Genomic DNA, 27,271 nt, shown 5'->3' with positions numbered 1-27,271 from the left:
TTGCGTTATCTCATTTTAATATTTCAAATGGAAATGATACTTTTGTTGGGCTAAGCACTACGATTTACTTGTGCGTGACACTTCAGCAGTTTGTGGAAGTACAATAATGAATTTGTAAATGTGTCTCACACAAAAGCGCCTCAAAGTATCGTTCAGTTTAAAACTAGAATCCTTAGTCGAAACTAAAACAAAGCGGCACCCTGCCTCTGTTTCGGTAAAAGCTGAGGGATGGCCCTGGAGAAATGTAACCACTCTCAGATTCAGAGACAGCGCTATTGATGCAACGACTGACCATCCATGGTATAACAATGACAGTTTTAACCATGTTTTGAAGCTATACCGTCTCTTTACATGTACATTGTTTACACACATTGGAGTAAAACAAGCGAATATTTTGGGTTCTGATGAGGTACAACAGTCGAACTAAGCTCACGAGGCATTTATGAGTTATATTCTTCAAGAATCAATGGATATACACTGAGTATACAAAAAATAAGGAACACATTTTGACATGTCCTCAAAAGCGTTCCACAGGGATGCTGGCCCATGTTGATTCCAATGCTGGCCCATGTTGATTCCAATGCTTCCCACAGTTGTGTCAAGTTGGCTGGATGTCCTTTGGGTGGTGGACCATTCTTGATATACATGGGAAAGTGTTGAGAGTGAAAAACCCAGCAGCCTTGCAGTTCTTGACACAAACCGGTGCAACCTATTACCAGACCCCTTTCAAAGGCACTTAAATATTCTCTCTTGCCCATTCACCCTCTGAATGGCACCATACACAATCCATGTCTCAATTGTCTCAAGGCTTAGAAATCCTTCTTTGACCTGTCTCCTCCCTTTTATCTACACAAATTGAAGTGGATTTAACAAGTGACATCAATAAGAGACCATAGATTTCACCTGGATTCACCTGGTCAGTCTGTAATGGAAAGAGCAGGTGTTCTTAATGTTTTGTACACTCAGTGTATATCATTAATTTATACCTCCAAAGAATGTAGCAACTAAGGATTCTAACTTTAAGAAGGGACTGTCACAACAAACACATGTTCAGAGTGCATCTACAGTGTAATCAGGATTATGCATTTTCAGGCTCATAGTAGAAGCACAGAGGTATTTTTGCTCCTTTTAGAGTAATGGGAATAAAGAGTGCAGGATATCCACTATATTTTGATACACTGATGTTTACTTATTATAGCTTATGTCTAATGCATATATATATATATATATAGACAATAATTGTATTCTATATACTCAAAAAATGCTGGGTTGTTTGGTTGACCCAACTGCATGGTTGCAGGCATTTGGTCACTTAGTTTTGCTGTTTTCTTTAAAAAGAGCAAGGTTGGATTGTTGTTTCTGAGTTATTGGTGCTGGGTTATTGAGAGACAATGCCTTCAGAAAGTATTCAAACCCTGTGACTTATTCCACATTTTGTGTTACAGCCTGAATTCAAAATGAATTAACTTGATGTTAATTCAGAAGCATTCACTGTCTTCTTGGAAAAACAACTCCATTGTAGATTTGACCTTGTGTTTTAGTTTATTGTCCTGCTGAATTAATCTTCCAGTGTCTGGTGGAAAGCAGACTGAACCAGGTTTTCCTCTAGGATTTTGCCTGTGCTTAGCTCCGTTCCGTTTCTTTTTATCCAGAGAAACTCCTCAGTCCTTAACGATTATAAGCATACCCAAAACATGATGCAGCTACAACTATGCTTGAAAATATGGATAGTGGTACTCGGTAATGGGTTGTATTGGATTTGTCCCAAACAAATAACTTTGCATTCAGGGCAAAAAGTTAATTGCTTTGCTACATATTTTGCAGTATTAATTTAGTGCAAACTGTATACCTGTTTTGGAAAACATTTATTCTGTACTGGCTTCCTTCTTTTCACTCTGTCAATTAGGTTAGTATTGTGGAGTAACTACAATGTTGTTGATCCATCCTCAGTCTTCTCCTATCACAGCCATTAAACTCTGTAACTATTTTAGTCATCATTGACCTCATGGTGAAATCCCTGAAAGGTTTCCTTCCTCTCCGGCAACTGAAATAGCAAGGACGTCTTTATCTTTGTAGTGGCTGAGTGTATTGATACACCATCGAAAGTATAATTAACCTCTTCACCATGCTCAAAAGGATATCCAATGTCTGCTTTTTTTTTTTTTTTTTGTTACCCATTTACCAATAGGTACCCTTCTTTGCAAGCCATTGGAAAACCTCCTTGGTCTTTGTAGTTGAATCTGTGTTTGAAAACCACTGCTTGACTGAGGGACCTTACAGATAATTGTATGTGTGGGGTACAGAGATTAGGTAGTCACTCAAAAATTATGTTAAACACTATTGCACACAGAGTGAGTCCATATTATGCAACTTGTTAAGCAAATTGTTACTCCTGAACTTATTTAGGCTTGCCCTAACAAAGGGGTTGAATACTAATTAACATTTCAGCTTTTCATTTTTTATTACTTTAGAATTGTTTTGAAAAACACAATTACACTTTGAATTATGGGGTATTGTGTCTAGGCCAGTGACAAAAAAATCTAAATTTAGTCCATTTTAAATTCAGGCAGTAACACAACAAAATCTGGAAAAAGTTGAGTGGTGTGTATACTTTCTGAAGGCACTGTATGACCCAGTGGATCAGAAGTGTTTAGAAGCATACTTCAGTAGGGGCGTGGTTTACAGCTTTTTTTTGCCAACCATGAGAGTAAAAGTAATTCCTGTTAATCTGTTCTGTTGTATAGTTATCACATGTTAAGGTTGAACATTGACATGATGAACAGGAATGAGATTTACTCTCACGGGTGGCCAATAAGAGCTGTCTGAATATTCACGGCCATAATAAGCCACACATCCTGAAAATAAGACACAGCTGCTAGGTCACCCCAGCGTGAAAGTTTAAAAAAAATACCCAACTGATGGTTAAATTAACCCTTGTTTGAATAACCACAACCCAACATGTTGGGTTATTCACGCAACCCAACTGGCTTGGGTCAAAATAACCCATTGTGTGTTCTGTCCAATATTTACCCAGCGCTGGTTCTTAGGTTGTTTTTAATCCAGCATTTTTTGTGTAGCAATGAGGAAGCAATTTGTCCTAGGCCTAAAAGCAGCGGGAACGGAACAGGGAAATGGGCATATTTATTAGCACATTCTAAATGAGAACATATAGCTAATAACATACAACTAATAATACAGTGCATGCATCCATTGTCTTGGCCAGCTATGAAGGGAAGGTACTACATTCAAGTAAATGTAGAACAATAAAGTACACTAGGGATATGTATCCCATTATTGACACTAGCATACCACTTATAATAAAACATGTCCAATGTATTGGATTCTAAGGGGTATGCTACTATGGACATTGGAACACATCCCTAGCTATATTAGTCATAGGTCTGTCTGGCTGTAACAGGTGGAGCGCACTGCTGCATCTCAAAGGATGATAGAATACCCCATGCCAACATACCTTCCGCCTCTGGTTCTGGCTCAGGCTCTGCCTCTGGCTCGGGCTCTGGCTCAGGCTCTGCCTCTGGTTCTGGGGCTGCCTCTGGGGCCACTTCTACCTCTTCCTCTACCACTTCTTCTTCTACTACCTCTTCAACTACCTCTTCAACTACTTCTTCTGCTATGGCTACACAACATGCAGTGAGTAACCAGGGAGAGGAAGGTGAATGGAGAGGTTAATGAATGGACGCATGAGAAAGATGGTGAGTTATTTAGAACAGAAGAGAGATATGGAGGTTAAAAGAGGAGATGAGTCCATGGGCGTAACCACCGGGTGGCGCTATATGAGGCAGAGAAAATAGCAAGCAGGAGAAAGAGTTCAGGGTTCAATGAATAGATCTATAGAGGCAATATTGGACAATGTGTTGATGTTTCCTACATACAGGGACCTGAAATTGACCTTGCTACTTTTCTACTATACAAACACTTCTGCCAATTACGAAGGTTTGTTTGCCGACGAGGTATCTTCTAATTTGGTATATCTAGTCTGACATGAGCCTGTAGTTTCTTACTCTGTAGATAAATATTTTCCGCAATGACCATATTGTATGTTCAAGTTAAAGTCTGATGAAGTGAGGTGAAGTGGAAGCATTAGCAGTATCCAACATGCTATGAGCTACATGAAGATCGAATGAGTTGAACACACATCCTCAAGCACACTGAGGATCAAGAGCGACACAGCTGACAAATTAGTATAGATGACATGAACATTTTAATTGTCTGCGCGTCATTGTTTTTTACCTTCTCCCTCGCCTCCACGGATATAAACATCAATTTTGGAGAAAGAAAGGAGTAAAACAATAGTGTTACCAAAAGAATCCGTCTGCATCCAATATATCAGTATGTAATATAATATTTACTATATATATTATACACTGTAAATATGGGTACAGTAGGGATCAGTTGTATGCATACACAATACAGTCCTCCATAGCTGATCAATTGGCAGTTCACAAAGTGCTGTTAAATCAGGTCTCTCGGGAAGACTTTTGAGCAGACAAAAGATTTCAAGGCCTGATAGTTTAATAGGATTGATTTATAGCCCTCCATAAAGAGGAGATATGCATTTTTACTCAGACAGAATGTGTACAAACTAGGAGGACAGTATAACTGTAAAAGGTCTAGAGAGTTGCAGGGACCTGTTGCTAACAGACGAGTGGATGGATGTGCTCTGACATTTAGAAAATAATTTAAAGGAATGCGTTAATTCATTTAAATGCATCATGCTCAATTTAGTCAATGGCCTGTTATCAACATTGGCCCCTGAAACCATTCATCAATAAGTCATGACTAAGTCATGGCTTTCTCTACATGTTGTGCTACAGAGGGCAGTTTTGAACACAACTTGAAACCTAAGGAGTCCAGCCAGGTTTCTCCATTGTGTTTAACTATTCTACATTGAGGATTGAAATCAGTTAGGCATTGGTTAACAAAACATACAGAATGTTTCAGCATACGATTGAACAATTACCCATTTAAAATGACGATGATCATGGAAAGATACAATAATGATACAGGGCAATAACATAGTAATAATGTAACTTACCCTCGCTGTGAAAGGATAGAAAAAGGATAGAAAAAGATATTGCAAGTTTAGTCAGGCAGTCAAAAACAACTCACCAAAATGAAATCTGGATCAGGTAATCATGAGGATGCAGAAATAATGCTGCAAATACTTACACTTCCTCTGTGTCAGACATGGTGACAGTGGACTTTGCACCTGAGGTACGAGGTACAAGGGAAGAAAGAGAGACACTTTCACTAAGACACCAAGGAGGCAACACTCAAGTCACTAGCATTATTTATAGCATGGGGTTATGATCGATGCCAGACTGTAAAATGTCTTCTCCCATTACCAGAACCCAACCCTAATGGGGGAACATTTTACCGACATTTTTGAATAATTTGTAGTACAGAAAAATTAGCTGAATTTGTAAAGGGATTGCTTTTGAATCTACCAAGCTCTAAATCTGCATATTTAGGAAAATATACTGAAATTCAACACGCTGCCAATTCTGCTTCTCAGACAATAAACGAGAAGGTACCCATGCAAATATTCATGGCCTTTTTCTTTTTACCCCCCCCCCCCCCCCCCCTTCCCATGTTCCATGAGACCACAGGTCAATGTGAAGGTCAAAATCTAAGGTCTTCAAGTTAACTTAATATCTTGGTCAAATTCCATGCCTCAACATAGGTGCTAGAATACATGCATCTTTAGAAACATGACGATCTAACTCTTTATCAACATTTTAAAGGGATTCGGTCCCTTCTAGACCAATTTAGTAAGCCATGGCTAGCCTTTTGCTTCTGATTTAGTTTGTTTTGCAACTTAATGTTATCTTGTCAGACAATGTGTCATTATCTGATAAATCCCCAAAGTTACACATTTTGAACTGATTAGCATGCATTACAAGGATGTTCACAAAACACTTCACCTTTGCATTTGTAAAGCACAACTTCTATAACTGGGCCACCCTAGAGGCCTACTCACACATTACAACTATTCCTAAACAGACAGCTGCAAATGTCTTTAAGAAATGGGTCCAGGATCCGATTTCCAAAGCACAGATCAGGTTCTTTCTCTTGGAATAGTGTCAGTAATTCCCATTTAATTTCCTTATGTGGACATCTCCCTCTCATAGGCATTTCAGCCACTTTTCCATGATTCCATTATGTCGTATTAACTTGTTAAAGATAAAAAATAAAAACGGGGTCATAGGGAATAATGAAAGAACAGGAAACTGTTTGACAATGCGAAAGACTGAAAGTCAAAGGTTGATTCTTGAAATTGCAATCATATTATCATAGCTATAGATTTCTGGGTTGATTTCACAAATCAGGCTATTGCTCAATGGGCCCTGTAACATTAATAGAGTGTCTATGTGTTTAGCCTATAAGTATGGAAGGTTCAACGTGCCACCACGTTCCCCTAGTTCACAGGTCTCCAGAATAACAGAATGTCACACCTTTCTCTCTATTAAACTATCACTGACTTTGCTGTGACGTACAACACGCAAACATTTCTGTCCACTAGATATGTGTCCAGCTATCTGTTAACCACATCACAAAAGACCAGTATAGTGCTAACAAGACTGTTCTCAAATCCTAACATTGAGGTAACATGGAGCATATCTCTAAGATTCCCTCATCTTAGCCTCCATTTTGATTTAAACCATTGGATCAGCTCCACAACATAGCTACATGTCTTCGAGGACCATTTTTAAATCCCAGGCTTGCGACAGCCTGTTGGAGCCAGGCCCCACCCCCAGAAACCTTGTAGCACCCAAGTCACTTTTAGCGCTTAATCTAATAAGAACAACAAGAACAGACTTTCACACATATACCAGCATTTCTTGACACAAAATGTTGACACTTCATTTTACATGCCAAGTGGCTTTCAAGAATTATATTCTTGCACAAAGAGACACCCACAATCTTGATCAAGTTAAGCTAGAAGCTTATGCAGAAACCTGTATGTTCCCTTCACCTGTCACTATCCCCTTGGTGGGTCCTTTCACCCTTGACCTCAACATTACTATGGAGCAGCCGACTGCTTTAAAGCCTGAGTGTTCCAACACAGTGGCAGTGGTTTTGCACGTGTGGATTCAGCTGTTCTTGAAAGGAGACAGCTAGGGGGGCCCTGAGCTCTTAACGGTGCACTTGATCTCAAGCTCTTTATCAATCTATCTATCTATCTCACTCACTCACTCACTCACTCACTCACTCACTCACTCACTCACTCACTCTTTCTCTTGTTCCACTCACTCTCTGTTCCTTCCAACCACTCTCACTCTCTCTGTCTTACCTCAGAATAGCGGAAAGAAGAAGTGAGCTCCCTGGTGGCCGAGACTGGCTGTAAGGTTCTGCAGAATTACAACCCTGATTATGTCCTTCTGTTATAGTGACACTTGATCCAAGGAAGGTCCCTATTGGACAAGGAAGCGTCGGAGGCGAGGCCCCAATGGGGATGTCTTGACGTCTTACACCCGGCACTTAATAAGGAAATGGATAAATTGTGGGGTAGGGAGGGAGGCTCAAGTTTGGAGAGGGACAGCCAACGCCCCTGTTGCTATATTTGCCATCACATTAGGCAAGCAAAATTAACCCAAGAGGAACGTCAGTCGAGGCAATCAGATGGTAGACTTGTTCCTTTCCCACAGGAGTGGGAGATCAGATTGATACTGTACATAAACATAATGTATGTCAATGGCCCGGTCAAATGAGGACAGGATCTGTGGACAGTCTGTACTTTTTCAACACTTTACATTATTTGCTGAATCAACTTTCAGGGTCTTCAGCAGCTTTAAAATAGTATTTGGACTGACCAGTGGGTCTAATTCACGCAAATACAAGACACAGCCATAGTAATCTTCCCATTATAGCCTATTTATGAAGTATTCTATAATGGGAAGATTTCTGTGGCTGTATCTTGTATTTGTGTGCATTAGATTCTCACCAGCGCCCGTATCCACAAAGTGTCTCAGAGTAGGAGAGATGATCTAGGATCAGGTCCCCACCTGTCCATATAATCTTATTTATTATGATATGAAACTGATCCTAGATCAGCACTCATACCCTGAGAGATTTTGTGGATACGGGCCCAGGGCTCTAAGAACTAACTGACATACTGAGAATGTTTCTCATTTTTCTAGCTTCATTAAGACCCTTACAGATATGCGATATCATGAATTTCCCTCTTTAACTGTGTTATGGGTGCCTGATTGGACTGATTTATTAGGCGGACCATGCTGTGCCCTGGCTGGAGCTGTGATTGGTTAACATTTCGGTCGAATTGGCAGACAAAAGCTTCTTGAGCTGAGCTGGCTCATGCTTTCCTGCAGGGGGCGCCACTCTGAAAGAGTATTTTTCAGAGAGGAGGATCTGGTCGCCGCAGCGAGGGGTGGTGATATCTAAGGTGCTATGGCCACCCCCTGACTGGCTGACGGTCGCAGTTAGCGCGCTGTAACGACGGAGCACATTCTGAGCTTAGGGCTCAGATTTTATTTTTGGACTGCCATGGAGACTGGCCCTTCCATTTGTAGGAAGGGGGTACAGTTGCGCTCAACATGAGCCTTCCGCTCTGACACTCCGGGCTGGGACAAGCAGGCAGCAGCCGGCCGACCCCCAAGCAGCAGTCACACAGGTAAATACACTACAATTTCTTTTCGACAGCTCGTAGTAATGTGTTTATGCTATTGGCTGGGTGGTAGAGCACTGAGACAGGTGTTAGAGCTGTTGAAGCCAGCCCCCAGGAGGCTGTACTGTATACTGTAGCCCCATTATGGCTAAAACTATTTGACATGTCTTCAAAGAGCAAAGGGATTTTCGATGCAATGTTAAAGCTTTGTATTTCGGGTGTTGCATTCCAGGAGTCATAACTGGAACGAGATAGCATCATGGTTAAAACAATAATGGTTTATGTTCTGATACTCCTACGCGATACTCCTACACTACTTGCATATGTTAACCTATGAACATACAACACACAGGGTGGTAGAATGTTTATTGTTGAAGTACAAGCTGGTACAGTGTTTTAAGTTGAATCTGTAAATGTTTTTGCTTTTTCAAATGTAAGGGGACTCCCCTGTCCGGGCGTGTTTGTCAACTGTAGTAAGCATTACCTGGTAAGCTCAATGCTGTTATATTTTTTCTTAGAGCTTTACTGATCATGTGCTCATAAACTAAATGCATGTGCATGTTTTTAGGGGTAGGGGTTGGGAGACTTTTTCTTCCCACCTAAGGTGGACACCCAAAAGCCATTGTATGATGCATGGCTATTATTACCCTTTCCTCTTTTGAACTTGCATCTTGGAGGTGCTCCAAAAGCCTAACCTACCAGAGCCTTAAAAGGATGACCTCCTCTCATGTATCAGGAGGCAGGTCCAGTCTCTGTTACTGTAGCAGAGTGGCCCCTTTAAAACATGATCAGAAGTGGCCTACATTTGAGTTTGACTACTAGCAGACGCCTCAAACAGCCATATTCAACTGGTGGACCGCGGTCCGGATCCGGAACATGGACCACGTGTACTGGGCTTTCAACTTAATGCTGCTGAAAGTTGTAGTAGTGGAATGCACACGGTGCAATTTTGAAATTTGGTAGTGCATAATCAGTTTTCCTCTTGTCATGTCATTCACTGACAGACCATAGAGAGCTATTTCTAACATGTCAAAAATATAGAGTTGATCAATTATTAGCCCATGTTAGCTAGGTAGGTAAGTTAGGCTAACCAGCTAGGCTAACCAGCTATCTAAATCTTGTAGTTATCATGGCCATATTATGTGCCCAGGGGCCTCGACATGTCAAGATGTGTAGAATTGCAGGAAATGTGCTTTAAAACTGCACACCTTTCTCTCCGCCCCATGGCAAAATAGGTAGAATTGCAGCAAATGAGCTTTAAAAAACTAGTTAGGGATAGGCGGGACTCAAATGTCTCAACTGGCCAATTGCCAGGGAAAATGCAGAGCGCCAGATTCAAATTAAATACTATACAATTCAAAATGTCATTAAATCAAATATGTAAGATACTCAATTAAAGCTACACTCGTTGTGAATCCAGCCAACATGTCAGACTTTAAAAATGCTTTTCGGCGAAAGCATAAGAAGCTATTATCTGATAGCCTGCACCATCTGCACCAGCAGTAAACAAAGGAGTTAGCATATTTCAACCCTGCAGGCGCTACACAAAACGCTGAAATAAAATATAAAACATGCATTACCTTTGACAAGCTTCTTTTGTTGGCACTCCAATATGTCCCATAAACATCACAAAAGGTCCTTTTGTTCAATTAATTCCGTCCATATATATCCAAAATGTCAATTTCTAAAGCGCGTTTGATCCAGAAAAAAACTGCTTACAAAAAACGCAACGTCACTACAAAATATTTCAAAAGTTGCCTATAAACTTTGCCAAAATATTTCAAACTACTTTTGTAATACAACTTTAGGTATTTTTAAACGTTCAATACAGGAATGAAAACAAACCAGCGCCACTTTTCACATCTTGCGCAACTCACAAAAGTGTACCCAGTTCCTAGTTGGCCTACTTCTTCATTGCACAAAGGAATAACCTCAACCAAATTCCAAAGAATGGTGACATCCAGTGGAAGCGGTAGGAACTGAAAACAGGTTCCTAAGAAATATCCCTTGGCAATAACAAGGCAGGGAACAGAGAGGCAAAAATAAAATCTGAACAGTTAGTCCTCAGGGTTTTGCATGCTACATAAGTTCTGTTATACTCACAGACATGATTCAAACAGTTTTAGAAACTTCAGAGTGTTTTCTATCAAAATCTATGAATAATATGCATATATTATATTCTTGGCATGAGTAGCAGGAAGTTGAAATTGGGCATGCTATTTATCCAAAAGTGAAAATTCTGACCCCTAGCCCCAAGAATGGCAAACATTTTGTCTATGAACAACGAGAGGGGTGTAAACAGTTTTAACAGTTTGGTGTCACATGGGTTGCGAGCAGTTATTTTTCTCAATACACCAATAATAGACAATATCCATCCGGACCTTTGCCACCTAGGACATTTGTGTGACCGTACCTTCTCAAATAGTAGTTTATTGTCCCTGGCCTAAATCATACAAACCTACATAAAAAAAAAGATTTAAGTAAAAAGGTATTTGATGTGCCATTATACATGCAATTTCCATTATTAAACAAGACAGAAGGTTGTGAGAGATAAATATGATATCCTGACTTGTAGGCTTATGACATTCCTTTTCAATCTAAATACAGCTATCAAGGTCTGAACTTTAAAAGGTTTACAGCCATCAAGGTTTAAAAAAGATACGGGTCAAGATCTTCCAATTATATCATTTGTTTACTGTGCATAAAAAAAACTCTGACCTACTCAAATGGCCATGACCACAAGTGACATCACGGGGGTCAAATGCTCAACATTCACTTTCACTCTCAATCAATACTTGGACCTGTAGGTTGCAGGCCAAGTATGGCTGCCAGTCAGACCTCACACTGTCACAGTAACAGTATCTAACTGCCCAGACCTCATAGTGTCACAGTAATACAGAATATAAAAACATGTAATATACCAGCAACATAGTTTTTTGGTATATTTGATCTTTATTGGTCATTTGTACAGTAAACCCACAGGCACAAGTGTCAGTGTCTTCACACATTACTTTGCCTTGTTGTTATGCACAGTACAGTAATTAGACCAATATATGCTCTTAGGTTCTATCTGATATGCATAAGCAGCCCCTCAGGTATTTTCTCGGCCATTGATTTACTGTCCCCGTCGAGTGAAAGTGATGCTCCCTGCCTGTACAGGACATGACTGAGCATCTATAGAAGGGAGCAGGTGATCAGCTGCCCTCCTCTCTACTCTCTGCCTAAAATTAGGCCAAGGAACCTTCCAGTATCAGCTGTGAGGCCTTAATTGCAGGGAGTGTTAAACTTGACTGCCCTCCTTCACTTTCCACTCACTACGCCTCTTTATCCTCTGCAAATGGCAGTTGTCTAGCTGCGTAAAATGTACTGAACAAAATGCTACGAACCAAATACATACATCATCGTATAAAATGCTTTATTTCATGTCAGAAACAAATAGGTTTAAGGTAAAGAAAGTTGTAACACAAAAAAAGCAGTAATCACAATATTGTCACATTAGTAGCATAAGTAAGGATGTGAAAAACCCCAGTGTGCATCACTGGAAACAGAATCATGGTTAAATGGCAGGATGAAATGTTAGTGTGTGTGAAATAAAGTGGAAATAATACGACAGACAAGCAATGTTCTCTTACCAGGTTATCCAGTTACCTCAAAACTATTTGGCATTTCAATGCAGAATTTTATGCATGAAAAAAAAAAAGAGATGAATCGCTTAAAAGCCAGTGTAGCCTAGTGTTTAACACCTTATTCAGGCTGATGTCTGGATAATCTCTGTGCTCAAATAAATGCCAGAAGAAAAACACATTTTTTAAAACATGATATTACAAATAACGGGCTCAGTGACTAAACTTCCCAAACCTGGAAATATGACAAAGAGTTACCATTTAATATTCTAAGCTTGGGTTTTATGTTCCTTTCTGCATAATTTCCAACATACATGTAAATGCATTCACCTAATACTTTTCAATGGCATAAACAAAGAAGAGAAACAACCATTGAGTAAAAAACAAACATTCATACTGTATATACATAAACATATGTGGCATATACTTTTGACAAGAAACCAAATATAGACCGAGTGTACAAAACATTAAGGACACCTTCCTAATATTAATCCCTCTCCACACACACACTTTTGCCCTCAGAACTTTCTCAATTTGTCAGGGCATGGACTCTATAAGGTGTCAAAAGCGTTCCACAGGGATGCTGGCCCATGTTGACTCCAATGCTGCCCACAGTTGTGTCAAGTTGGCTGGATGTCCTTTGGGTGGTGGACCATTCTTGATACACACCAGAAACTGTTGAGCGTGAAAAACACAGGAACGTTGCAGTTCTTGACACAAACCGGTGCGTGAATGGCACACACACAATACATGTCTAAATTGTCTTAAGGCTTAAAAATCCTTCTTTAATGTGTCTCCTCCCCTTAATCTACACCCATGGAAGTGGCTTAAACAAGTGACATCAATAAGGGGTCATAGCTTTCACCTGGATTCATCTGGTCAGTCTATGTCACGGAAACAGCAGATGTTCTGTACATGTCTGGAGATGAAATGGAATTGGGGAGTTCTCATTGCTTTGTACAAACTGAATATACAGACACACAAAACAAAGCAACGGCTAACCATTTTTAAAACATTTCTAAAGTTACCTACTTAAGGTGGTAGGAAAGGTATAAAGGTATGCTACTTCAGGATATCATCACAGGGTTGGCTGACAAGCAAACGGTGTTGTTGAAGTTCATACCGTCTTGAGAAGAAAGTCTTTGCCACCAACACATGTTTTTCAATATTCACCATGGGGTAGGTCTGAAAAAGAAATAAAAAAAGTATTCAGATGTTTGTTTACCAATGGTGTGTCGATTGTGTTTTTGATGGTCAATGAATAGGTCAGCCACTGATCTACACTCTTAGAAAAAAAAGGGTTCCAAAAGGGTTATTTGCAGAGGGACCAGGGTTTGGAAGATGAAGGTTCTTTGGAAGGCAAGGTTCGACATAGAACCCTTCTGAATTTGAATAAGCTTTTTAATGTATTTTTCTTTCTTTCTTTAGTGACTTGAGCGTTAGTGTTTACCTCAGTGTTTAAACCTGAACCCTGTAGAGTTTTAAAAAATGTTTTAAACTGTACCTACAATGCCTTCGGAAAGTATTCAGACCCCTTGACTTTTTCCACATTTTGTTACGTTACAGCCTTATTCTAAAATGGATTACATTATTTTCCCCCCTCATCAATCACCACACAATACCCCATAATGACAAAGCAAAAACAGGGTTTTAGAAATGTTTGCTAATTCAATAAAATAAAATAAACAGAAATTCCTTATTTACATAAGTATTCAGACTCGAAATTGAGCTCAGGTGCATCCTGTTTCCATTGATCACCCTTTAGATGTTTCTGCAACGTTATTGGAGTCCACCTGTGTTAAATTCAATTGAACGGACATGATTTGGAAAGGCACACACCTGTCTATATAAGGTCCCACAGTTGATAGTGCATGTCAGAGAAAAAAACAAGCCATGAGGTTGAAGGAAATATCCGTAGAGCTCAGAGACAGGGTTGTGTCGAGGCACAGATCTGGGGGAGGGTAACAAAAGAAATCTGCAGTATTAAAGGTCCCCAAGAACACAGTGGCCTCCATCATTCTTAATTGGAAGAAGTTTGGAACCACCCAGACTCTTCCTGAGGCCTCCCGAGTGGCACAGTGGTCTAAGGCACTACATCGCAGTGCTAGAGGCGTCACTGCAGATTCGGGTTTGATCCCGGGCTGTGTCGCAGCCGGCCGATATGCAGCATTTACGGTGAATGCAGTCTCCTCTAAAGCGGGAACATTGCCTTTAAATATCAATATGCTGAACTTCCGCAACGCAGATTTAATAGAGCCCTAATTCTGTAAAGAGGTAAATTAACACTCAGTGATGTAAAATAACCCCATGTGTTGTTGTGTTGGAGTGTGATTGTGTTATTTTTACTCTGTGCTGAGTAAAACACTCAAAACCATGCCCATTATTATCATTTTTTCCAGCATGCTCTACAGCAGGTCGATTTTCAGAATTGTTTGCCTAACTATCTGTGTTATTGCATGTACAATTATTGACTGATCTTATACCACATAAAGATAAATAACATAGGTTTTTCTAAACTAATCCAATCTGTTAGTAGCAAGAATTATTGCACTCGTTACTGAGATGGTTGTTCCAGTTTAGATGGTTTAGGTAGTCTCATATATACATTTTCCCTACCCTGGCAGTCATTCTGAAAGCAGGTTGCAAGTGATTAAAAACAACTCTGGTCGATGTCCGCACCCGTGGAAATCTAATTAGCATAATAAAAAAATCCCCATAAAAATCTGTCAGTTTAATAAGCTAGAGATATCGCAATCCACCGCATCCGACTATGTCGCACTTCTGCATCTGCGGTGAAAGGTGACAGAGCTAGAGTGGTGTTTTGTCAGACCATGACAAAACACCACGAGACCCGAAAATGGTTTTTCTCACAAAATCATCTGTAGTTTCCAAACGGTTTGGTCTACAAACTATACTGAACAAAAATATAAACGCAACATGCAAACTATACTGAACAAAAATATAAACGCAACATGCAATAATTTCAAAAATTTTACCGAGTTACATTTCAGTTCAGGAAATCAGTCAATTGAAATAATTTCATTAGGCCCTAATCTATGGATTTCATATGACTGTGCAGGGGCGCAACCATGGGTGGGCCTAGGAGGGCATAGGGTCACCCACTTGGGAGCTAGGTCCACCCACAGGGTAGCCAGGCCCAGCCAATCAGAATGAGTTTTTCCCCATGAAAGGGATTTATTACAGACAGAAATGTTCTTGTTTCTTCAGTTGTCTGGTCTCAGACAGTCCTGCAGGGGAAGAAGCTGGATGTGGAAGTCCTGGGCTGGCGTGGTTACAATTGGCCTGCCTGAGGCCGGTTGGATGGACAGCCAAATTTTCTAAAACAACATTGGAGGTGGCTTATGGTAGAGAAATTAACATTAAAATCTCTGCCAACAGCTCTGGGACATTCCTGCAGTCAGCATGCCAATTGCACTCTTCACTAAAGCTTGAGACATCTGTGGCATTGTGTTGTGTGACAAAACTGCATATTTTAGAGTGGCCTTTTATTGTCCCCAGCAGAAGGTGCACCTGTGTAATGATCATGCTGTTTAATCAGTTCCTTGATATGCCACACCTGTCAGATGGATGGATTATCTTGGCAAAGGAGAAATTCTCACTAACAGAAATGTAAACTCATTTGTGCCAAAAAATTTGACAAATAATTTTTGGGATATTTTATTTCAGCTCATGAAACATGGGACCAACACATTACATATTGCGTTTATATTTTTGTTCAGTATATTATGACCACTCTATGGAACATGATGGTGTTCTCCGTTTTGCTCTATGACTCGGTTTTGCCCACAAGCGTCTTGGGACTTGTCTGAAGTTGGTACAGTTGATCTGCCAACTTCTGTCTGTAGCATCTGAACAGTATGGGCTACACACTACTATGTGCAAAGGTGAGACTCTCACGAACATGTACATGTTGGGTGTTTAGTGCCAAAAACAGGGGGTTAAAAACATGTTTAAAAAATATATAACAAATGTTTCCTGATCTTTTTTACAGTGCCATACGAAAGTATTCACTCCCCTCCGCATTTCTCCTATTTTGTTGCCTTAAAACCTGGAATTAAAATATAATTATTTTTTTTTATCATTTGATTTGCACAACATGCCTACCATTTTGAAGATGCAAAATGAAAAAAAAATGTGTGAAACAAACAAGAAATAAGCCAAAAAAAACAGAAAACTTGAGCGTGCATAACTATTCACCCCCCCAAAGTCAATACTTTGTAGGGCCACATTTTGCAGAAATAACAACTGCAAGTCTCTTGGGATATGTCGCTATAAGCTTGGCACATCTAGCCACTGGGATTTCTGCCCATTCTTCAAGGCAAAACTGCCCCAACTCCTTCAAGTTGGAAGGGTTCCTGCTGGTGTACAGCAATCTATAAGTCATACCAAAGATTCTCAATTGGATTGAGGTCTGGGCTTTGACGAGGCCATTCCAAAACATTTAAATGTTTCCCCTTAAACCACTCGAGTGTTGCTTTAGCAGTATGCTTAGGATCATTGTCCTGCTGGAAGGTGAACCACCGTCCCAGTCTCAAATCTCTGGAAGACTGAAACGGGTTTCCCTCAATAATTTCCCTGGATATTGGGCGCCATCCATCAATCCTTCAAATCTGAGCAGTTTCCCAGTCCCTGCCGAAGACAAGAATCCCCACAGCATGGTGCTGCCACCACCATGCTTCACTGTGGGCATGCTATTCTTGGGGTGATGAGAGGTGTTGGGTTTGTGCCAGACATAGCGTTTTTCTTGATTGCCAAAAAGCTCAATTTTAGTCTCATCTGAACAGTGTACCTTCTTCCATATGTTTGGGGAGTCTCCCACATGCCTTTTGGCGAACACCAAACGTGTTTGCTTATTTTTTTCTTTAAGCAATGGCTTTTTTCTGGCCACTCTTCCGTCAAGCCCAGCTCTGTGGAGTGTACGGCATAAAGTGGTCCTATGGAAAGGTACTCCAATCTCCGCTGTGGAGCTTTGCAGCTCCTTCAGGGTTATCTGTGGTCTCTTTGTTGCCTCTCTGATTAATGCCCTCCTTGCCTGGTCCATGAGTTTTGGTGGGCGGCGCTCTCTTGGCAAGTTTGCTGTGGTGCCATATTCTTTCCATTTTTGAATAATGAATTTAATGGTGCTCCGAGGGATGTTCAAAGTTTCTGATATTTTTTTAGAACCCAACCCTGATCTGTATTACTTTGTCCCTGACCTGTGTGGAGAGCTTCTTGGTCTCCTTGGCCACTTGCTTAGTGGTGTTGCAGACTCTGGGGCCATTCAGAACAGGTACTGAGATCATCTGACAGATCATGTGACACTTAGATTGCACACAGGTGGACTTTATTTAATTAATTATGTGACTTCTGAAGGTAATTGGTTGCACCAGATCTTATTTAGGGGCTTCATAGCAAAGGGGGTGAAAACACATGCGCACACTACTTTTCAGTTTTCTTTTCTTTTTTTTTTCTTTTGAAACAAGTTTTGTTTTTCATGTTTTTCATTTCACTTCACCAATTTGGCCTATTGGACTATTTAGGACTATTTTGTGTATGTCCATTACATGAAATCCAAATAAAAATACATTTAAATTACAGGTTGTAATGCAACAAAATAGGAAAAACGCCAAGGGGGTGAATACTTTTGCAAGGCTCAGATATCGCTCAGATATAGGACAAACACTTCAGAACAAACTTCCTTTAGATTTTTTTGGGGGGGGACTATCTTTTGTTTCATGTAGTGAATCTGTTATTCAATGCGTTTGTATGGGCTAATGGCAGTAAGGCCCAATATTTTTGTTCATTAAAAATAATTGTTTCATAACACCACCACTGTGGCCCTCAAAGAAAGGCATTATGGTATGTGTTATGTATTGTAAATACTAATATGGCTGGTGGAACCGTTCAGAGGGTTCTAGGAAGAAGATAAGGGTTCTTGGTAGAACACTTCATAGACGGTTTTAGGAAGGATCTTAAGATAATAAAAGGGTTTTTCATAGAACCATTTATAAAAGGTTCTAGGAAGAACCCATCACAGAGGGTTCTAGGTAGAACCCTAAGCAAAATTAAGAACCCTATATGGTTCTATTTAGCACCTTTTTTTCTAAGTGTGTATACCATGGGTCAAGATGGGGATAGAGAGCAGCTCTAAGGGGCTTTAGAATTTGGGTGTGGAGAGCAGCTCTAAGGATACGTTGAATTTGGGGGTGGAGAGCAGCTCTCAGGATACGTTGAATTTGGGGGTGGAGAGCAGCTCTCAGGATACGTTGAATTTGGGGGTGGAGAGCAACTCTAAGGATACGTTGAATTTGGGGGTGGAGAGCAGCTCTAAGGACACGTTGAATTTGGGGGTGGAGAGCAGCTCTCAGGAGTTGTTGGATTTGGGGGTGGAGAGCAGCTCTAAGGAGATGTTGGATTTGGGGGTGGAGAGCATCTCTAAGGAGGGTTGAATTGATTGTAAACTGCCCCTTTTCTTCTAACACAATACCGTATCATTGATAACCAAAGAAATATTCCTCACACTGTCTTATATTCTTTTCAGGGGGTTAAACTGCTCATGGCTGCCAGTTATAGCAATGTCACTGAACCAGGCCTGCTGTCCCAGCAGTACCCTCCAGCTCTACTGCCCAAGCCTGGCAAGGAAAATGTTAGACTCCAGAAACTACTCAAGAAAACAGAGAAAAAAATCAAGAAAAAAGCTTCCCCTGAAACGGCAAAGACACCGGTCCCTTTCCGCTCAAACCTCTCCCCTGTGAATGAAGCAAGCCCTGACTTGGAACACAGTGATCACTCAACACCTCCTAAAACCCCAGAGGCACCCTTCTACACACAGCACCCCAGATTCGCTGTCAGGCCAGCCTATCGGCATGTGCCATCCCCTTACCCGCAACAACAAGGAGCCACTTTTGGTGGTACAACAAGGTTCTCCCCAAAGCCATATGCTGCTCCAGGACCCACCTTCCCCCATCATGTGGCCCCACTCTACACATTTACTCCAACAGCCCCATCACCCATTCCAGGGCCAGTCTCACATGCAGTGGCACCCACAACGCCTGTGCCAACTTCCTCTGTGCCTGAAGTGACAATCACAACTGCTGCTCAAATTGCTCCTCCAGTCCCTGCTCCAGTTGCTCTTGTCACAGTCACTTCTGCTGCCACACAACCTACTCTGCGACTAGCCCCTGTAGTAATACACCGCAAAAGTCCAAGTCCACGGTTTAAAGCTACCGAAGCTACACTAAAGGCACCCAAACCGATGTTTGATGTCCGTCAAATTCGGGTATATACTGCATCTAAGTCCCCCCTGCATGATTACACTGGAAAGACATTTACTGCAGACACATTACCTCGGAGTAGAACACCCACATCAGACATCAGAAGGGTAATAACACCAACAGCTGAAATCAGAAGGAATGCAACACCGGTATCTGAAGTGAAAAGCAATTTAACTTCGACATCAGAAATCAAAAGAGTTGCAACGTCTAAAATGAATCAAGGTACAACGCCGACATCGGAAATCAAAATAAGTTTAACACCGACAACTGAAGTCAAAAGGAGTGCAACACCTACATCTGGGGTAAAAAGAGGTTTAACGTCCAGACCTGAAATCCAAAGGAGTGCAACGCCTACATCTGAAGTGAAAAGAGCTAAAACGCCAACTCATGACTTTTTAACACCAAGAACTAATTTAGGTCGACCTAAGACACCCTCATATCATGTGTCCCGTGCCAAAACACCTGTTATTGAAATATCAAGACCCAACCCACTTTTATTTGCTGTCTCACCCATTACTATAGATGCACATAGATCTAAAACACCAACACCTGGTTCTAATTCTGCCAATCCATCGTTGTCTAGTTCTCAAAATCTGCCAATGTCTGAGCCTTCAAAATCACCATCAACTAGTCAGGGTGCAAGAACTCCAAATGGGGAAGTGACATCAAAAGAGACTCCTACACCCAAATCACCTCCTGAAAACACTTTAAAACCAGAGGCTCCTCGACAAAAAGCTCTAATAGTTGAGTCTACCAGACCAAAGACCTCTACAGCTTCATTAGGCTATCAAAGACCAAAGACCCCAACAAATATCACACCAACTCCTACAGAACCCTCATATCAAAGACCCAAGACTCTAACCAAAGAAACACTAAAGCCTACAGCACCCTCATATGGGTACCAAAGACCCAATACTCCAACAATTATCACACTAAAGCCTACTGCACCCTCCTATCAAAGACCCAAGACTCCAACAAAAAAAACACTAGAGCCTACAGAAACCTCATATGGGTACCAAAGACCCAAGACTCCAACAAAAAAAACACTAGAGCCTACAGAAACCTCATATGGGTACCAAAGACCCAAGACTCCAACCAAAGACACATCAAAATCTACAGCACCCTCAGATGGGTATCAAAGGCCCAAGACTCCAACCAATGAGACACCAAAGCCTACTGCACCATCATATGGATATCAAATTCCCAAGACACCCTCGAATGAAGAGCCTAAACCAATGACTCCAACAATTGGGTATCAAAGGTCAACAACACCAGTAGTTGGGTATCAAAGACCACAACCACCAGCAGGTTATCAAAGACCAAAGACTCCCATAGCTGGGGTATCATCCATTGGATTTCAAAGGCCCAATACACCAACATATGTGGCCCCTAAATCAACCCATACATATTATGGGTTGACTCCTGCTGCATATGTTGCCCATGGTGGAATCCAACGTGTCTCACCTTCATTCGGCATATCCAGGTCTAAGACGCATGCTCTAGAGGAATCTAAAACCACAACGCAAGGGTTGGAAGCATCTAACATACCTACCCAAGAGTTACTTGTAAAAACACATCCTTTGCCCATGGTGTCCAACCAGGAAGCATCCTCCAAAGAAAAGATCCCTTTAAATGAGGCCATAATATCCACGACTCCAGCAGATAAGCTTCTGCTTCCAATAATTGTTGTTACACAAGCTGAAGATGTCTCAGAACCAAGCGTATCCATAGCTGTAACCAGCAAAATGGCAACTCCTGTTTCAGAAACACCAAAGGTTAAAACTGTGGCCAACACAAGACCATGGGCTAAATCTCCAACACCCGAGGCTAAGAAACCAGAGGTTAAAACCCCAACTTATGGAGTCATCCCAAAACCCAAGACACCCACCACAGAAACCCAACACCCTGTGTCTTCTGCTGCAAACAAAGATGCCAGCAAGACAATACCTCCTGTCTCAAAAACAGAATCTCCTGTGGCTAAAGCCAGGGTACAACAAGAAGAGCTAAAGGAATCACCAGAGCCTAAAACGCCCACCAAAGCAACCTCTGAGTCTAAACCAGCAGGGACAAAGCCGACTACTTCTTCTCCACTTGGAAAGACCTCAGCTCCTGAGAAGCCTTCGGTGGCTGTTCAGTCTCCGGCTAAACAAAAGGATAACCAAGAAGCCCAACCTGAAAAGGCGGTGTCAGCTCCATCCACACCATCAACAGAGAAGGAAGAGGGAAAAGACTCTTTCCCAGCAGCTGCACCCCTTCTTAAAGTGATCCAAAAGCCAAAGGGCATGATGAAGTCTAAACTCAGTGGTTGGTCACGACTCAAGAAGCATATGGTGGTGGAAGAAGAACCACCTACGTTCCCAGAATCAAATCCTATGAAAGACACCGCAAAGGGAACTGAGCAGGAGGGAGGTGAAGCGAAAAAGGATGAAACGGTGTCATTTAAAGACATGGTGGCAGCCGTAACGGCTGACGATCCTCCCAAGGCAGCAAAGAAGTGGGATTCTCTTCTCTTTGATATGTTCTCCTCCAAAGAGAAGATTATGCAGGTAATTGAAGCTAGCAAAAGTGAGGAGGAGAAAAAAGAGCAGCCAAAGGATGAACCAAAAGAAATTCCATCCTTTGCCCATCGTCTGCCTGTCCTCCTTTTCAGCCCAAAGTTTGATGCCAAAAGGCTAAGAGAGGCTGCATCAAGGCCACTTACAAAAATTTCGACAGTGTTTGAGATGGGTCTCATAGGGCGTAAAAATAAAGATGAGGAACCAAAAGACTTTAACAGAACAGCTAGAGGGTTCACCTGTCCTTAAACCATGTCTCTTTGGACTGGTAAAGATGAAACAGAAGAACATTTTGAAAAATTCTGTTAAATGTTTTGTGTACAGGTGTAGACATAGTAGTCATAATGTACAGGTCCTGTGTAATAGTCTCTCTGCTTGACACAGGGTACAATATTTAAGACGGTCTCTTAGAGAATGTGGTCTGAACTTGACATCTGACTACGTTACGGATGTGTCTGAATGTCTCTGTCTCTGACAGTATGAAAATATTACCTTGAAAATCAGAGCAGAAGGAAAAATATATTTTTGTCTTAAAGGAATTCAGACATCTCGTGAGATTAAAATGTACAAAGATTAAGTAAATCTCAGAGCTTCTTTTTTGTCCACTGTTAAACCATGATAGGAGAATGAATGACTTTAGCAGACCTCCACACATCTTTTTTTCAAAAGTGGTCCTGAGACTGTAGTGTAATGCATTTAGGCACACCACCTACTGAAAACTAGACTGAACAGTATATTGATGCAGGATTTGGTTATCGGAAGAAATCTGACTCCGGGAGATTCAGAGTAATGTAACCAAATAAGGATGAAAAGGGAAGAGAGGATGAAAGTAGAAGGAGTGTATATTTCTCCAAATGGTGCTATTTCCGTACGTTTTTCAAATACACTTTAGATATTCAGGCGAAGTTAGAATGTTTAGAAGTTAGAATGTTTGATGACACTACATATGCTAATGCCAGCTTTGCCATCTTCCTTTTTAGGTGTACAGGTCATTGAGAGTGTTATTTGAGATCTTGGGTTGCTAACTCCTGGGGGATGAGGAAACTATATGAAGGAAGTGTTTGACCTTTGGCATGGATGGATGAGGGGTCAGCGGGAGGCCTTGTGGGATATGGAGGCAAGTGATGATAAATGCGAAGAAAAATGTATACAGTAAGTACTTAGGGCAGATTCCTAATTTGAGATCCACAAATTTCCCAATTGACATCAATGCAGGATTAAGGTGAAAGTTAAATTTAGCATGTTTCACAGAGTTTTCAAATATGCAGCTTTCAAACGAGGTACCCAGAAGAGTCAAGAGCTGAGAGTGACATTTGACCTTAAGGTTCTCTAGGTTCGTCAGCTTGTTATTGATGCTTTACGTTTGTGTTTCATGCATGGACTATATAAAAATATTAAGAACATTATCTCCTATTGACAGAGTGATGTTCAACCGTTTTGCAATCTGATGTTTATCTGTATAAGTGTACAGTAAATGTTATTTTCTATATATTTTTGATAAAAGAGAAAATTTAAAAAAAAAAACTTGAATAGGAAAATGCTGATTTTGGTTTATGTTTGACATAGAAAGTTCACCTTGAACTACAGAATGAAATAGAGAAAATGTATTCTGTAGTGAAGTTAATGGTCACAGCAAGGTCAAGGGCAAAGCTATTGCCCTTTTGGTGTTTGATAAAATAAATATTATTGAATTGTAGCTGGTATTTTGTCTATAATTGTTGGTTTTTATCTGCAGGACCAGCAGAATAAAAAGGTGTTTTTTGCCTAAGAAAATATGAGTTATTATTGGACTACTCATGGTAATTACAGTAATGTTTTAAAGTGTATGATTATTGTATAGACCCAGTCATCGCACCTGCTTTTCCATTGGTGTATTCATCCATATATTCATCATCATCAACAGGAATCTTCGCATACTTGCCATGAGCAGTCATCACAAATTTGTACCTTTTACCAGATGGATTGCCCTGAAAAGCATAGGGACTGATTTAGAACAGAAATCATTTGCCACAGTAAATACACTGAGTTTGTCACAGAATATTCAAATACTGTATGTGTATGTCTGCGAGCGAGTGAGCGTGCTCACCTTTGCCCCTAATCTCCCAGGGGATGTTTCTCCAATGATCTCCCACATGTTCTTTTTCTGCATCACGTCACCAGCTTTTACATCCTGGGGAATGAACAGCACCAAACAGAAACTCAGCTGTATATCAAATGATTTTGTCAGCCATGCAAGACAAGCAATCCTCTTGGCTTTGGTTCTGAACCGCCACAACAGAATTACACCCCAGAAGGGGGCAGCCTTGGATGAAGCTCACTGCACAAACGCTCCTCTGATTCTCCGCATGCCTGTACACAGCTGTACTGCAAACACTTACGTGTGGAAGAGTTCAGAAGGAAACTGAGAGGACAGGGAATGAAAGGGAAAAGAGCAGTTACCTTGAGAAGGGAGGACATGAAGAGAGTTGAAATGAGAAGACTGAGGAAGGAAAGTAAAGGAAGTAGATACACAAATGTTTCACTAATGCTGTATTTTGATGAAAAGGATTCAGTCTCTGTAAAGGGGATGCGACACCCCGTGTGTCATCGTACAACAGTGTCCAACCTTAAGCCACCTATGTAAAGGGGATGCCAGTGCTAGAGAATAGTGACAGGGAAGCCGTTTGTGGTAGTGTATATTCCACAGGTAATCTCTTGTGAGCAGAATACATAAACATAAATGGTACCATAGATCTCTTTATATATCTCTTTATACTATGGGCACTGACAGCTAAGCATTAGTTCCGGTGCTTGGGTTTTTCGTCACAGGTTATTTAGACAAATCATGATTTCGCAGGTGTTGGCATCTTGATTTTCAGAAAGGGAGAGGACATTTGGCCCATAAACTTGTCCGTAACTTGCAGAGAGAGAGGTTGGAGCTCCTTGTTCTGGTTCCATTCCTTGTTCTAGCATCTCTTCATCGCCTCTCTTAACACTTATGGAACCAGAACTTAATCAAGAAGCTGACCAACTAGCTATGCAAGACTTTAGTTCTGGGTTAACCAAGATTACTCAGGTGGAGACTGGTGAAATGCAGAGCCATATACAGTAAATGTATACCCATATATACTGTACATAGCTCTGTTCTGAGATAAACTTACAGCTGGTCTCGGGGGCGAGTTCCTGCTTGTGCCATCTGGGTTCCCCTTCACCCACTGGGTGATCAGGTCTGCCACACCCACCTTCAGACCCTCAGCATTCTGCTGACACACACACAGACATACGTCAACTCAGGCATTCAACAAGACACTTCCATTCATTATGTATTCGATAGTGTCTTGTGACAGTGACATATACATGTAGCTGTCCAGCACACACAATAGGTTTGGTTTTGGGTGGGCAGGCTAACAGCTACTGCTAGATACTATTGAATACCTCTGAGGTACAGGAGAGAGGGGCTGGGGGAAACCACACATTTGTGGTAGAGAGTAAAAATAAACAGCCTTAAGCGCCTCTGATCTCTACCGCCGTGGCTCACAGGGTGTTTGTTATTCCACTCGCCCCGGGTCAAGTTGCCATGCCTTTTCCGGATACCCCAAAGAACCTTGGCCTGCACACGACGAATGAGATGCAGTAATTAAACACATCAGGGAGAGTCAGGGGCTATGGCCTGGGGTGGGAGGACTATAAACAGAGGTGTGAGATCACACCCATACAATAGCATGGAGAGAAGCATTAGGACTGATATATTTAGACATCTGCACAGTGTGAAAATGTATTTTGAAAGCGCTAGCTAGGTATGTCTGTGTCTCTAGTCTGCAGTATAACTCAAGGCAGCTACTGTATGTAAAATAGCATGTTTTGTATCCATAAGCACTGCTGCTAAATTGTTGCCGCCACTCCACTTTATATCTACAGTACCAGTCAAAAGTTTGGACACACCTACTTATTCAAGGGTTTTTCTTTATTTTTACGATTTTCTACAGTGTAGAATAATAGTGAAGATATCACAAGTATGAAATAACACATATGGAATCATGTGGTAACCAAAAAAAGTGTTAAACAAATCAAAATATTTTTTATATTTGAGATTCTTCAAAGTTTGCCTTGATGACAGCTTTGCACACTCTTGGCATTCTCTCAACCAGCTTAGTTAGGAAGTCACCTGGAATTAATTTCAATTACCATGTGTGCCTTGTTAAAAGTTAATTTGGGGAATTTCTTTCCTTCTTAATGTATTTGAGCTGATCAGCTGTGTTGTGACAAGGTAGGTGTGGTATACAGAAGAGAGCTCTATTTGGTAAAATACCAAGTCTATATTATGGCAAGAACTGCTCAAATAAGCAAAGAGAAACAACAGTCTATCAGTACTTTAAAACATGAAGGTCAGTCAATCCGCAACATTTCAAGAACTTTGAAAGTTTCTTCAAGTGCAGTCACAAAACCATCAAGCTCTATGATGAAACTGGCTCTCATGAGGACCGCCACAAGAAAGGAAGACCCAGAGCTACCTCTGCTGTAGAGGATAAGTTCATTAGAGTTACCAGCCACAGAAATTGCAGCCCAAATAAATGCTTCACAGAGTTCATGTCAGAGACACATCTCAACATCAACTGTTCAGAGTAGACTGTGTGAATCAGTCCTTCATGGTATAATTGCTGCAAAAAAACACTACTAAAGGACACCAATAATAAGAAGAGATTTGCTTGGGCCAAGAAACACGAGCAATGGACATTAGAGAGGTGGAAATCTGTCCTTTGGTCTGATGAGTCTTGAGATTTTTGAGATTCGATTTTTTGGTTCCAACCACGGTGCCTTTGTGAGATGAAGAGTAGGTGAATGGATGATCTCCGCATGTGTGTTTCCAAACATGAAGCATGGAGGAGGAGGTGTGATGTGTGGCGGTGCTTTGCTGGTGACACTGTCAGTGATTTATTTAGAATTCAAGGCACACTTAACCAGCATGTATACCACAGCATTCTGCAGTGATACGCCATCCCATCTGATTTGCGCTTAGTGGAACTATAATTTGTTTTTCAAAAGGACAATGACCCAACACTCCTCCAGGCTGTGTCAAGGCTATTTGACCAAGAAGGAGAGTGGTGGAGTGCTGCATCAGATGACATTGCCTCCACAATCGGATAAGTTGGACCGCAGAGTGAAAGAAAAGCAGCCAACAAGTTCTCAGCATAT

The 27,271-nt window shown here is 41.1% G+C and overlaps 2 protein-coding genes across 19 annotated transcripts in view; one reads left to right on the top strand and one right to left on the bottom strand.

Moving 5' to 3' along the window:
• The first annotated feature begins 8,233 nt into the window (after positions 1-8,233).
• LOC110493006 (uncharacterized) lies at positions 8,234-23,872 on the top strand. 4 transcript variants are annotated; one of them, XM_090203922.1, is made up of 4 exons: positions 8,234-8,653; positions 9,086-9,134; positions 18,812-22,090; positions 23,080-23,872. In XM_090203922.1, exons 3-4 carry the CDS (start codon positions 18,827-18,829, stop codon positions 23,122-23,124), a joined length of 3,309 nt encoding a protein of 1,102 aa, XP_090060048.1. In that variant the 5' UTR covers positions 8,234-8,653; positions 9,086-9,134; positions 18,812-18,826; the 3' UTR covers positions 23,125-23,872. The 4 variants fall into 4 exon arrangements, with proteins under 4 accessions (XP_090060048.1, XP_021423056.3, XP_090060050.1 ...); XM_021567381.3 differs by lacking the exon at positions 23,080-23,872 and having other exon boundaries at positions 18,812-22,494; XM_090203924.1 differs by lacking the exon at positions 9,086-9,134 and having other exon boundaries at positions 8,350-8,653.
• The window catches only part of LOC110493043 (uncharacterized), a 64,092-nt gene continuing 48,862 nt past the window's right edge, over positions 12,042-27,271 (bottom strand). For 4 of the 15 annotated variants that reach the window (XM_090203930.1, XM_036952234.2, XM_021567384.3 and 1 more), the window contains 4 exons: positions 25,240-25,338; positions 24,186-24,269; positions 23,955-24,066; positions 12,042-13,455 (listed from right to left, as the gene is read on the bottom strand). In XM_090203930.1, coding sequence (XP_090060056.1) covers positions 13,433-13,455; positions 23,955-24,066; positions 24,186-24,269; positions 25,240-25,338 — 318 coding nt within the window. In that variant the 3' untranslated portion in view covers positions 12,042-13,432. The remainder of the gene's footprint in view (positions 13,456-23,954; positions 24,067-24,185; positions 24,270-25,239; positions 25,339-27,271) is intronic. The other 11 variants (XR_016487545.1, XR_016487548.1, XM_036952224.2 and 8 more) reach the window with 7 other exon arrangements.

Source organism: Oncorhynchus mykiss, chromosome 2 (genome assembly GCF_057628025.1).
Source record: "Oncorhynchus mykiss isolate SJ-2025 chromosome 2, ASM5762802v1, whole genome shotgun sequence".
NCBI classification, from domain to species: domain Eukaryota; kingdom Metazoa; phylum Chordata; class Actinopteri; order Salmoniformes; family Salmonidae; genus Oncorhynchus; species Oncorhynchus mykiss.
The sequence above is the reverse complement of the archived record's forward strand: the minus strand, read 5'-3'. Positions and strand labels throughout refer to the sequence as shown.

What these genes read in the sequence shown, in the direction of transcription:
- LOC110493006 (XM_021567381.3), top strand. Translation starts at nt 18,827, where the DNA reads ATGGCTGCCAGTTATAGCAATGTCACTGAACCAGGCCTGCTGTCCCAG.